General features: G+C 36.2%; 3 protein-coding genes across 3 annotated transcripts; all 3 read right to left on the reverse strand.

Annotated features, from left to right (window-relative positions):
- Positions 1-291: 291 nt before the first annotated feature.
- LOC114393133 (probable galacturonosyltransferase 4) lies at positions 292-5,200 on the reverse strand. The gene is made up of 9 exons (XM_028354395.1): positions 4,919-5,200; positions 4,691-4,847; positions 4,484-4,560; positions 4,299-4,362; positions 3,968-4,215; positions 2,864-3,132; positions 2,318-2,675; positions 1,470-2,045; positions 292-1,104 (listed from the first exon to the last, which is right to left on the reverse strand). The coding sequence occupies exons 2-9, from the start codon at positions 4,791-4,793 to the stop codon at positions 829-831; spliced, it is 1,971 nt and encodes a 656-aa protein (XP_028210196.1). The 5' UTR covers positions 4,794-4,847; positions 4,919-5,200; the 3' UTR covers positions 292-828.
- Positions 5,201-7,089: 1,889 nt separating this feature from the next.
- Positions 7,090-7,470, reverse strand: LOC114393448. Its single transcript, XM_028354807.1, has one exon. It carries the CDS (start codon positions 7,468-7,470, stop codon positions 7,090-7,092), a length of 381 nt encoding a protein of 126 aa, XP_028210608.1.
- Positions 7,471-8,560: 1,090 nt separating this feature from the next.
- Positions 8,561-12,979, reverse strand: LOC114393449 (subtilisin-like protease SBT5.4). Its single transcript, XM_028354808.1, has 9 exons — positions 12,869-12,979; positions 12,673-12,770; positions 12,405-12,563; positions 11,520-11,625; positions 10,741-11,169; positions 10,139-10,384; positions 9,929-10,043; positions 9,629-9,827; positions 8,561-9,434 (listed from the first exon to the last, which is right to left on the reverse strand). The coding sequence occupies exons 1-9, from the start codon at positions 12,961-12,963 to the stop codon at positions 8,896-8,898; spliced, it is 1,986 nt and encodes a 661-aa protein (XP_028210609.1). The 5' UTR covers positions 12,964-12,979; the 3' UTR covers positions 8,561-8,895.
- Positions 12,980-13,255: the final 276 nt, after the last annotated feature.

Raw genomic sequence — 13,255 nt, forward strand, 5'->3', positions numbered from 1 at the left:
TGGACAATAAATGAGAGTATTTATTTTATTATTAAGTATAAATTATTATTCATACTTTCAAGTTTCAACCGCAAATAGTAGACACTGGATAGCACAAAGGAGAGAGATTCGAGCGAATCCGTGGCTATGGGTTTTTAGACCGAGTTCAATGGGCCTTCAAAACATAGCATAGCATTCTGAAAGCAGCCATTGAAAGGGAAATACCAAATATCTCATATATATATCACCACAGAGCAATCTCTGTGTTTAGAACTTCACGCAAAAATAAATCACTAAAAATATACAAACGCTTACAAGGAAAAACTTTACTTGTTCACTTGCATTGCAAAAGAAATATGAGGCATACTAATCCTTCTTGGTTGGGGTACATTGTAAATAAGAGAATTAGCTTAGGCATAAAAACTTAAAAAGAAAATTATAAAAATGTCATCCACCGACACCATAAAGCTTGTATTTTTCAAAAAAAGAAAAATGTTGCAGGAGAGAAATGTGAAGTGAAGTTACGTGGGAAGGAGTAGTGCTTTGATGAGCCCCACCCAAGTTTGACGACAAATCTTTCAAGTGGTACAAAAATGGTGATGTGAACCCAATCCCATATTTCCTTCTATTCACATCTCAACATGGGACCCACCCTTAGGCTTAGCATCACCACAATTTTTTTCGTTTCATTAACATTTCTTAACCATACAGCCAAAGGAAACGAACAGACACATTTCATACTCTTGATTTTGGCTTGGGATCTTTTTCCATACAGGGAGGAAAATGTATAAAAAATAATCATAAAAGCTTTAAATAAATTTCATGCCCTACACATGCCACCAGATCCTTCTATGGATTGATGTTGCATTCTCGTAAATACACAAGATTGTAGTCAACATACTTTGTCCAATAACCTCGGAACTTGGGAATACTTATCTCCAGCCACGGTTTCATGTTTCCATTGTAGTGTATAACAGCAGCCCGTTCAATTTCTTTTTGGTTGATATTGGGGTTATAGCCAAGACCCAACACATGCCAAGATCGGTGCAGTTGGAAAGTGCGTTTCCAGAATGTTATAAGACCAGGCGGCAGTGTTCCTAACTTCCATAGTTGTCTATCATGATTCTGTGTGCCAGTTTAATTATAAAGGAAAAATCAGTTCACAATTCAAATAAAAAAGAACTTGACTGAAGAGGTAAATGAGACTGAAACATTTGTTGATATTAACTTGGATGTATTACAATGTATTGATGCGTGTAAAACCTACTGCTCTAACCTTTACTTGTACTAAATTATGATCCTAACTAATTAAGAAAATAAATCACGATAAGGAAATATAGGATAACCAAACCTAGGAGATAATGAGGAAATAAGGAAGCAAAATCTAGAGGACAATCTAAAATATGATAAGATATAATCCATATATTCTAACATTATATAGTATATGTACACATTGTGATATTTTTTTAAAAAAATAGTGCATTGCTTACCATCTTTTGCCAGTTGTGGTACACATCGGTGATGTTTTGCCTCTTCCACTGGACCAAATCAAAAACATTCATGCCGTATGCCCATCCACATGCACGAGGGTCAAAATTCTTTGCGATAAGAGGATTTGAGAAGTTGAGATAGCGATCAAAACGATGGAAACGTTCTCCACAAGTTTCTACGGCACCATTAACATTGCCCTTCAAATCAATTGACCAAAGACCAGTCAGATCCTTCTGCACAACTATATCATCATCCAAAAACAGCACTTTGTTGAGCTTTGGAAAGATCTCAGGAAGGTAGAAACGGAGGTGGTTCAATATGGATAAATACTTTGGATTCCGAAACTTTAAGTTTGAATCAGAACTTGCCCGATGAGTCTTAAAGTAAAAATCTATCATAGAAGGAGAACCCAACTGCTTAAGAACTGGACTGTAACTTGAATTCAACCATGTAAAGTCTTCAATGTTCTGAACTTGAATGGTTGCCTTTTGTGGTGGATTCACCAAAAACCACATCCTCATTGCCGCATAATTGAGCCTATCAGTAACAATGTGGAAAACATGTTTTGAGGTGTCCTGCAAATTTATTAATAAAATAACATTATTAATGATATATAATCAGAAATGAAAGTGCCACTGTTAATATCAAATAGCTCATTTCTTTTCTTTTTCTTTTTTAACATTTTTAACTCTACACTAAATCTAGGGCCAAATGAAATGGAAACAAATTAGCTCAATTTAAAATAGATACAGTAGCAATGTAACTGCAAAGACATGCCAAATTTTCTTGTGTTTCATGATCCTGGGTGATAAAAATAGCTCAAGAAATTTCTGTGAAAACCATTTACCTTAGCATGGGCAACAGTAGAATTCACAACAACAGCTGTTGCCAATATGTTATCTGAGAATATTGCATAGTGGTATAGTCTGGGGTCTTCTAACTTCTGTTGGTTGCGGAATTGTTGCTGAGAAGTATTCAAGCTATAATACTCAGTTGTAAGGCGCAACGGAAGACAGTGGAGACCTTTAGGCAATGTTTTTGCTGTCAACTGAGTTAAGAACAGGGTCTGCTTCTTGTGCACATGAAGCTGCTCCTCTGTTGAGTGGAGCATAGCCCTAAGCTTCTTCACAGCAGCAGCACAATCATTTTGAATTTGCCTTCCTTTCATCAATGTTTGTTCCATTGCCTTCATTCTCTCATTTGCACTGCATGGTATAATTTAAGTATAATGTAAGACTAAAGACTGAATAAAATGTAGCTCATAGAAGAATTGAGCTACTCAACATGGTTATAGGTGTAAAATAAACCTAAAGATGAAATAACTAACTCAATAATTATAAAAAACAGGAAAACCTGATGACATGTATAACAAGATTCTTAAAGCTACACTCACTTCCTGGGCAAATCAGAATCTTTGCTTGCATCTCCCAGTGTTCGTGAGACTTCCTTTACCCGTAATCGAAGCTCTCGAGTGAGATGGGGATTGCTCCTTACTGCCTGAAGGGAAAGATATACCCTAGCCTGGATGAGCTGATCTTTTAGTTGCTGCACCCGAGCATCAGGTGGTGTTTGGTCATTATGCTTATCGGCTTCTGATAATATAGGTTCTTTATGGGTTACTTGGCTAGAAGATTTAATATGTTCTTGCTCCTGCTTAGTGTCCTGGAAGAAGATGTGCACCAAATGCAAAGAAGAAAATTACAATCTACATTGAGGTTGATTTGCCTTTATTATTACATTAATATAATTTGATAAATTTCTGAATAAGTATGTTTCGTAAATGAAGGAATGCACATTGATGTCAACACTTATTTGTTCATTTTCCTTGTTCAAGAGACCAGGGAAGGAAATAATTGTAGTTATACAAGTATGGGCCAGGAAACAATGACCATGGCTTAAGAGTTCAAATATAAAAATATAATTTAGCGGTTTGAGATTACTTCTACTCATTTAGATTGTCTCAGACTAAACTCTTTTTTGAAACACTAAAAGAAACATACTTAATTATTTAGAAGGAAAAAGATTGAACCTAATCAACATGTCTATGTTTATTTATATAATTAAACTTCCACGATTGCACCTTATATAAAATATTTTTGTGCCTCAATCAGAAATGCATACAAGTCTGGTCCAAGAAGTGTTCATCAAGGACACAGAAACCTGAATGTTTAGATTACCATGCTATGCAATTACTATTAAGTCATCAACTAAACGGAAAGGACATTAAAACATGAACCAATTTTGATTTGCAATCATGAATGAAGTATGGCAAAGCTCAATCTAAACAGTCAGATATTAAATTCCTCATAGGATTATTAATTGAAGGTTCAAGAACCAGAAGCAGTCAGGCGTTTATACTTGATAGATGATGAATAACCCACTACTAGACATACATGTATATAATATGTTTAGCATGATCAGAAACCTAAAGAAATTTTTGTACCCAAAATGAACAAAGCAACAAGTGGAAAAAACAAGAGGCAAATTTATCACTTACCGTTGTTTCAGATACTAGATCAGAAGATTTAGCGAGTTTCCCATCATTGTCATCAACATCAATAGCATCTTCCCCATTAACACTATCACCAGTTGTATCAGCTTTCACCATGTAGCTGTTTTGATTTCCTTGATTAATTCCATCTGTCACCAGTTTGATGGGGTTCTCCCCTTTGGTTTGACCTTCGTCGTTTGTAGCTGACAATACCCTGGCAGATACATGCTCCCCCGGTTTGGCAAAGTGCAAGCCTAGGCCAACCAGACAATTAGAATACAAGAAACAGAACCCCAGCAGAGAAGGGGAGGAAACAAAATATTGCTAAACAAAATACCATGAAGCAAATTCTCTGTGTTTGAAGTGTCCTCCGTATAAACAAGCCCGATTGGTAAAGATTCCTGTTTCCAAAATGAGAAATTATCAAGGATTTAGTTCACCCGTATAAAAGGAAAACAAAAATCTTCAGAGGCATGTGCACGTGTAATGAGGTAAAAGGAAAAGGAAAGATGGAAACTTTACCTGGGGCAGGAGATTCAAATGGCCAGAGTCAGCTGCACTCACAAAAGCAGTTACAGCTTCAATAAACTCCTGCTCAGCTGCAACGTGCATACAAAAGACAATCCAAAGTAAAAGAATTTAGGTCATTGCAAAAGAATACAAGATTAGGAACATTTATTTATTAAACAAAGCATTTTCCAATCAGTTAGCAAATGAAGAGAAACACACCAAAGGGGTATTTGAAGGTGCCAAGACGATCAGTGAAGAGCACAATTGGAGCAACAAAAGTAATAGAAAGCAGCAACAACACAATATTTCTGGTAACCACCATCTCTACTGCAATGATTGCTGTCGCTTTCTCGCGCAGATTCTATCTCATAGGGCACTGACACGCCAAAAAACAAAGAAATTTCAGACCGAAAGAGACTTTTTAAGCAGAAAAACCGACCCACTTACAAATCTGAGAATTGTAGAAAAGGGAGAGGAAGAAGCGAATCTGAATCACGTAAATTGAGCTGGCGAGGAAGACGCATTTTGGGTGGTAAGGAGAGAGAGGGAGAGATGCGTATAATGTGGCCTCAAATAAAGCAACGAGGATTGATGAAGACAGAGGAGAGAGAGATGAAGATCATTATAGCACCAAAAATTAATACACTTAACTAAGATAATGAATGAATGGATTTGTTTGGCTGCAGTCTCTGTGTGTGTGTGTGTTTTTGTAGTGTCATTTATTTGCTAACGTCAACTTTTTTCATTCCTGGATAAGCCTTAAATTGAAAAACCCACACTGAATGGTGAATAATGCATGCATGCTTAAAACCCGAAATAGATTTTATTAATTATATTCTTATTCCTTTGATTTTCTATTAATGATCGCACGGATGAACGTGTTTAGTTCACGTGAGGCTGCCCTTGCCCAAATAAGGCAATCCACACACACGCCTCATTGGCGTCTTCCGAACTTCACAACTTATACTCACTTATAGCTCTGTGTACATTGGGATTAGAATATTATTAGAAACTAGAATAAAGACAGAGCATATCAAATCCACCACTTTGGTGATACATCAAGGAAAAAAATTTAAGGATTGATCTCCAAGTGCTAGTTGATGAGAATGAGAGATTCACAATGTCCTAATTAATAGATTCAAGGATGTGATATGTGTCAACAACAAAAACTGATCCAGTGATTTGCAGAAGGATGAAGGGAGAAGAGAAAAATGAGAGATCACATATCTAAATTTTCTAATTGGTACTCCTAAAAAAACTATCAAATTAATATTTATCCATAAAAAAAATATATGCGACCATAACATCAATTTGTATTCAAAGAATTTGGAAGTTCAAATATTGTGTATTCAAGGTAGTAATATATATGCCCTATTGACCTATAATTTGGCGAGTAATGCAGATATATTGTTCTTACTACTCCATTTCAAAGGTAGTCAAAAGGTCATTATGTGATTAGAAAACATTAATGTGATTTTGTAAAATCAATTATGGCTATAACAGAGTTCAAAGCAATGTGATTTTTCTTTAAATAATAGATATAAAAAAATGATTTTGCATATATGTTGTTTGAATATTTTTAATCAATTTTGAATTTGAATGTGATTACTAAAATTATGCTTACGTGTAAAATCAATAAATCAATAAAATGATATTAATTAATTAAAAAATAGTACAACTCTTAAAAAATTATTCTTAAATCATTCAAATATAATCATACAAATCATGTTGCATTTGCATTCTTATTTGTCTTGTCGCATTTGGTTACCATTAACACGACATATGATTACCATTAAGCCATGTGTTTTACTAAAATATAGACAATTTTTACAAATGGAAGTACTCATCACCTTCTTGCAACGACATAAATTCACTACTTTACTCTATTTTACACTAATTGATGTACATAAATTAATTTTAACCTATACGAAAAATTCAATTTTTTTTTTAGGTTTTCCTCTTTATAGAGAAATTTATCCCAATAAATCCTACTTTACTCTTTGCATGATCTCAGTGCCTAAGCCAATTATTTATAGACAAACTCATTTGCAATAAAATAACAAGAAGAAAGAGTGTAAAGAATTTGATGGAGCGGTAGCAGCATACTTTGGATGAAAACCAATTTGACAGTATGCATCACTAACTGCTGTTTTGCAATTGGGCTCGTAGAGATTGATTGCACCATAAACCATACTTCTTTCAAGCAAGTGGTGGAGTCAGGAGTGGATGAGCTGTAATTGTAAAGTCAATGCCTTTTCACACTAGACAGCGGTTGTGAAGTAAAATATGGATTTTATATAACCGTTCTCTTCTTTTACAGAATATTAACAGGGTTTATATATGTATGTATTTGGCTACGAGATCAGCTCTAGATTTAGTTGATCATATATGTCCATGTAATTTAATTTGGACAAAATGGGTGATCATGGCATTAAGAGCCATGCAGAAAGGAAAAGGGTTTAAATTATAATGGAACAGAAAGAAGATAATCTGGGACTAATATTGAATATTTTAGTATTTTACACCTAACTCCAATTTACCTTGTTGTGAACTCCATCTAAGATGAACTATTAACATCAAACAATTATACTGAATATATATAGTTGCTGCTGGTGTGGTCAGAGAGGCTGTTTGAGCAGAGAGGTCCAAATGCAATCCACATCATCAGCTTCAAGCTCTAACACATCACTTTCAAATGGCTGCCATGCAAGATTCTCCAACTTTGCTTCTGACGAGAAATGAATACTTGCAGTTGCAGCTTGAAAGGAAGAGTCTTCTTGTTCTAGCAATGACGAGAAATTGTCTTCAAAATCCAACAAGTAGTCCTCTGATTTAGACGTGACACCATCTTTCAGCCAAGGGAAATCAAATACCCCAAGTGCCTCCGAAGAACAACCCTCCTCCTTTTTCACGTCCTTCATGCCACACGCATCTCTTTTCTTTGCGTTCTGAGTTTCATCATCTCCTTCTCTTGCTCTCTTCATCTTCTGCTTCTCCATTTGTAAATAATATACCCAGATAGCGTTCTGTGTCACTGCAACATTTACAAACAACTTAATTAATTGGTATACACTATCCAGTTATATTATATTATATATAGCATTGCAAGATCGATCATTAATTTAATTGAAACATGCATGCATTTTGCCATCTTTTTAGATTCAATCAACATTAATTGCAAGAATGCGATTTATAATAGAAATGTTTGATTCAAGTGTTTCAGAACGATTATGTAAAAACATGATGATCCTAAGAGTAATGGAGTTTGGGTACCTTTAGACGAGTCTTGAGGAGGCCAAGGGAGAGAGCGAGGAACCTAGGTAGGTACATAGGTATATCTATTTTCTATGTATCGATCGGTGGGTGGTAACGTATGCTAATGTAGAATGATTAGAAAATGGTAATGGTTTCACACACGTCACGCCATATTAAGCAGAAACCGTCTCTCTCTCTCTCTCAACTCATGGCACAAACACATGCACTGTCACACATTTTATTTCATGCCATCCACCCTTCCCCCGTGGCCTAAAAATTCAAATACCAAGAAAAGTAATTTGAGATAGGTGTTGTTGGCTCCTTCTTTTGCGTCTCTAATTTTGGCCACCACAATGAAGGGGGTTTATTTATTTATTTAACTCTCCGTTCCTAATCACGGAAGATGATGTTTTGTAGCCACCCCACCCCACTTTTTGTTTTCTTTTTGGAGTTGTTTCTCTTAATTTTTTCCCGTAACTAACTACTGAGGTCGTTATTCAGCAAGCGCTGGCTTGAGATACATGCTGTTTATACTCGACTTGTGGTAGCCATTTTGGGATTTTTTTCTTTTTGCCTTACAATGAGTCTATGGTCCATAATCTATCACAGAAGAGAAACCTCAATGGGACCACTCAACTATCAAATGAGGCAGCATTTGGAAATGCCCACTTACTATGGTCTCTGGCAAGAGTGTGTTTGTTTTATGTCAATCCTACTTTTCCAAGGATAGAAAGGAAATGGAACTATTTTATACAAATCATTAGTCGTATCAAAGACAACTATATATTCGATCTAGTTCTCCTTGTTCCCTTCAAACTATCTAGATTAATTTCTATGCAAACCAAAATTGGTACTTACTCTTTCTGAACAGATGATAAAATACAATGAAGCCATTTACAGCTCAATAACACAAGTCTATGTATGACATGCATGAGAAGTTCGAGTGACACTAAACAATGAATGAACATTTGTTTGTTACAATTTTTTTTTTTATTTTGTTCTCAAATTCACAAATTGCAGTTCTTCCAAGTTAGAGTAACTAATCAACAGAAAATGACGAAACCAACAATTCCAAGTTATGCATTTCCCTTTTCCCGATCTCCCAATAATATAAACCAGAAAAAGAAAAAAAGATGTCATCCTAATAATGTGTATCAGTTGATGATGATCTACCCTCTAACTCCCCCAACTACAATTTGACTCCTCACTTGATGTTTGCCATCTGACCATGTTATACCTCCAAATGTAGTAGCCACACCTGGTCTTGTAACTTCCACTGTCAGCTTAAAGCTCTTCTCTTCACCAATGTTGTCAAATTTTAACACATTAGGTTCCACAGATATGGAAAGACCTACTGGTACTTTGAGTCTTGCAGTATAAGTGCCTGGTGACCCAACATTTTTCACCCTCCGTGTCAAACTAACTGAGCCGTAGAGTTTTGGTATTGTTATTGTAGGGTAGTTAAAATCCAGGATGTTTATTATATCGGGACAACGATAATGAGCACCAGAGAACATCTCTATCTGACTATGGTTATAGCCAGAGACACAAAGAAAGTTTAGGTAATCATTGTTGGTTAAGTCATACACCAACCCGGGATCCATGGCACGGTTTGGTCTGATGTGGCCAGATCCATAGGCAAATGGCGTTGCGTTAGCATTGTTCCCCCCATCAAGCATTGGCTTACCAGTGTTGTCCCTTGTTCTAGCTGAAACATTAAATTGATGTCAGATATGCCACAACAAAATAAAGGACAAAACTTAGATAAGTAGTACTTTTAGTATTACAACACTTTGTATTTTGATTGAAAAACAACACAATAGAAATCTCTTGTCCTAAAGAGAAAAGGAAAAAAAAAACTAGGAAACACATAAATAATATTGTAATAATGCTCTTAATTACCAGTTGTCAGTAATGCAGATTTAATAACTGTTGGACTCCAGTCAGGGTGGAGAGTCTTGAGAAGGCCAACAACTCCAGCCACATGAGGACAAGACATGGTGATAAAAGGAACCCTGCGCTTATCAAAGTCCATATCTGTTGGGCTAACCCCTTCTGAGTAGGCAGCAATAATGTTCACACCGGGAGCAGTGACATCAGGCTGGAAAAAGATGTTGTGAATATTATTAATCTAAAGCCACAAGTTACAATGGATTATTTGAAAGTGACTCATGAGTTGCCATAATGGAAGAATGGGTAAACCTTGAGGATCTCTGGTGTGACTATGTTGGGCCCTCTAGAGGAGAAAGCTGCCATGGATGGAGCAGGCTTTATCTGCAACTTGGTCTTGGGAGGATCAATATATCCTAGCGGATTCCTATTACATGATCAATATATTTATGTTATTAGGTTAACTATCAAGACACTACATTAAGAAAGAAGAGAGTTAATAATGGTTGAAGAGTTAGTTACTTGGTTGAATTCATGTAGGCATAGACAGCTAGACCATCTTCATAATTAATTTGTGATGCAGGCAGGAGATGAGGATCAGCAATAAGCTCATTACCACTAAGCTCGTCATTACAAAGAATCATCCCTGCTGCACCAGCCTTCAAAGCAACCAGGCTCTTTTCCACTCTTGCAGTGACACCTCTAAGGCAAACTAATATTTTGCCCCTCGCCTTCTCAGGGTCAATTGTTCCTCGCATACAGAGAGTACTACATGCACAAGGACAAGCATGTTAATTACACCATGTTGTACTTTTAATACGATAAATCATTGGAAATCTTTTACACATGTGTGCTAAATAGGATGTTTGAAAGCAGTTCTTACGCGTTTTCTGTTAGGAAGTCCCACATCGTCTGCCTCAATCTTTGGGGTGCAGCTTATATATCTATTGGACAACTTTACTTAGTGTCAATTAGTTTTAAGATGAAATCTAACAGAAAATGTAACTGAGAAAAGAAAAAATTGGACAAAGGATATTCTGAAAGAATGGAATTAGCTCCCCTCTAAAGTGAGTAAAGTAATTCCTGGGGATGATGAGAAAATTAACAGATGATATTTCAGTTGTTATGATGAATAACACAAATAAAATAAAACCTTGAAGTGCTGTCCATTGTGGAGTTCAAAAGCAGAGAGGGAAAGAACATCAACACCATCATGTATGGCCATGTCAAAGGCTGCCATGATATCAGCATCAAAGCACTCATTGCCATCAATTGGTGGCCAGCACACCTTGTAAGTAGCAACCCGAGCCCTAGGAGATCCACCTTCGGCAGTTCCATTTCCCAAGCCAAACACATTTGCCCCAGGAACAAAGCTTCCTCCTATTGTTGATAGTGTGTGAGATCCATGACCCTCATAGTCTCGTGCTGTGCTCAGTGTACGGTTAGATTTTGCGCTTAAGAAACAACTGCAGCATTTGCAGCTGATATTTCTATCTTCTCTCTGCATTTTTCTTACTTGAAGGACATTAACAAAAGCCAGTTTTTTTTTTTGTATTTTTCACACATTTTTGTTTTGGTATTTGACATTTTTGTCGCATTAATTAATTATATTATATTAACATACAATTAGAGCATGAGAGATGGAATCTATTAACAGTTTCAAAATTTTAGTTTGAGCCTGACAGCACCAAAAAGACAGAAATGGCAAAATGAAAACAGTGCTAATATTTTCTTTTCTTTTTTGCACGAGACATAAAGTTGAATTGGCAGTATATTTGCAGAGAAAATCTAAATACAGCTAAACTATTCATAATCTTTATTTATAATCTCGGATATAGACCGTATAAATAGGGAAAATGTGGTGGAAATTGATAAAATAAGTGAAAAAAAAGAACTTGATCACCTGTTGCAAGGGAAGCCGGTGTGATCATGTTGACAAGTTCCTTTCCACCTTGATGGTATGGGTCCCATCCCCTCATCACTAAAGCTCGGGGATTCAGGCCATACACCTACAATACTAATTTTAGTCAAACTTTATGAAAACAATAATTAACAGAAATGTTACTTGTACATAATTTATGCACACAGGATATGGAACATTGGATGTGATAAAAGAAAAGGTAGGAAGGGAAAAGACAAGGAAAGGAAGAATTGAGTAGTTTTGATGGAACAGTACGAAATTTGTTTAGGTACTATATTTGGGTTAATGTCGTATCCCACCAACATTATGTATGAGAAATAACAGAGCGTGAAATTATTGAAACGTAGTTAGTTAGAAAGCTATATTAACAAAAAAAAAATGGCACAAAAAAGTGCTATTTGAAATGGGATAATGAAAAAACATAATGGGACGCCCGCGATTTGTCACACATGAAAAGGGTCCACGCCAAAGTGATTTCCACGGCTGCAAACAAGACAGATGATACTTTTGACAAGTGGATAGTGATTGCACATTTTCCTATATTTTTTCTAAAAAAATAAAAAAGAATGCATGTGGCAATGGCACAATGATAGACAACAGAGAAAGTTACGGTACTTTTATCAGTCAGCAGCACACAAGAAAGAGCGAACAGATCATAGGAAACAGGACCTTTCAAAATTTTAACCCTTGATACGTAAGGAATGCCTGCTTTGTGAATGTGTGATACCACAACACATTCTAATCCCCAGACATAATCTTCTAATAATAGTAATGATTATAATACATGAGTGACCTAGCTAGCTAAGGTAGTTGGGGCTCGGGAAAGGGCGAAAATTTACAATAGCAGAAGCAAGGGAGCAAAATTACCAGTGTCAAAATTGGCAATAATAGTATCTTCACCATATCTGGCCTTTCTAAACAGTGAATCAGAGGGAATTACCCCATCATTCATTTCCAGGTCCATGAATTCCCACGAATGAGTAGTGTGTAATTTTCTTCCTTTGTTTAAGAAAACTGACACAACGTCTGGATGTTCAGCATCACACACACAACAGTAACTTTGTTAAGGTTGGAATTTCATTCCTCATGCTGAGAAGAGAACAATGTTTTTTTTGTGTGTGTGTGGTATTCTTACTTGCAATATCAGCAGCCTCTTCCTCTTCCAGCATGGCAGCAAAGCCATTGATGTGCCTTGTGTAAGAGTATATTATTGCTTCTTTCGCTTTCTGAGGACTGCATTACAATACACACAACGTTAATTCAAAGGAGTATGAACCAACAAAATAAATAGGGAGTGAAATGCAAGTTTCCCTTTCTCTATTAGTGTGTACCTTCCCACATAGGATTGAACGAACTCACGATGAGTTTCTGCAACTCGATCAAAAGCAGCATCTGTGACTTCTTCACCATGCTCTTGTGATCCCATGTACACTATGTAAGACTTTTTTTTTTAAAAGAAAAAGAAAGAAATTGACCCATTAGTCAGTTAAAACTTTAAACGATTGCACAAAAGCAAAAATAGGAAAACTTGATAGAATGGAGTGAGTGGGCTTGCACAAAAAATGATAAGCAACAAAACTGTTTAAGTGAGAGAGATAACAGTGACATAAAGCTAACCTTTTTTATCGCAAAAGCAGGTGCATGGAGCACAGAAAAGAGAAGAATGAGGGAGAGTAAGAGGAAAATTGAATGCTTTCCAGACCACATTCTGCTAACTA

The sequence above is a fragment of the Glycine soja genome, chromosome 17, assembly GCF_004193775.1.
Source record: "Glycine soja cultivar W05 chromosome 17, ASM419377v2, whole genome shotgun sequence".
Classification (NCBI taxonomy): domain Eukaryota; kingdom Viridiplantae; phylum Streptophyta; class Magnoliopsida; order Fabales; family Fabaceae; genus Glycine; species Glycine soja.

What these genes read in the sequence shown, in the direction of transcription:
- LOC114393449 (XM_028354808.1), bottom strand. Translation starts at nt 12,963, where the DNA reads ATGGGATCACAAGAGCATGGTGAAGAAGTCACAGATGCTGCTTTTGAT. An exon ending in AGAGGCTGCTGATATTGCAA is followed by an intron (nt 12,564 to 12,672) that starts GTAAGAATACCA and finishes CTGAACATCCAG; the next exon opens with ACGTTGTGTCAGTTTTCTTA. An exon ending in TCACACCAGAGATCCTCAAG is followed by an intron (nt 9,828 to 9,928) that starts GTTTACCCATTC and finishes ATCTTTTTCCAG; the next exon opens with CCTGATGTCACTGCTCCCGG.
- LOC114393133 (XM_028354395.1), bottom strand. Translation starts at nt 4,793, where the DNA reads ATGGTGGTTACCAGAAATATTGTGTTGTTGCTGCTTTCTATTACTTTT. An exon ending in CACAGAGAATTTGCTTCATG is followed by an intron (nt 4,216 to 4,298) that starts GTATTTTGTTTA and finishes TGGTTGGCCTAG; the next exon opens with GCTTGCACTTTGCCAAACCG. An exon ending in ATCTAGTATCTGAAACAACG is followed by an intron (nt 3,133 to 3,967) that starts GTAAGTGATAAA and finishes ATCTTCTTCCAG; the next exon opens with GACACTAAGCAGGAGCAAGA.
- LOC114393448 (XM_028354807.1), bottom strand. Translation starts at nt 7,470, where the DNA reads ATGGAGAAGCAGAAGATGAAGAGAGCAAGAGAAGGAGATGATGAAACT.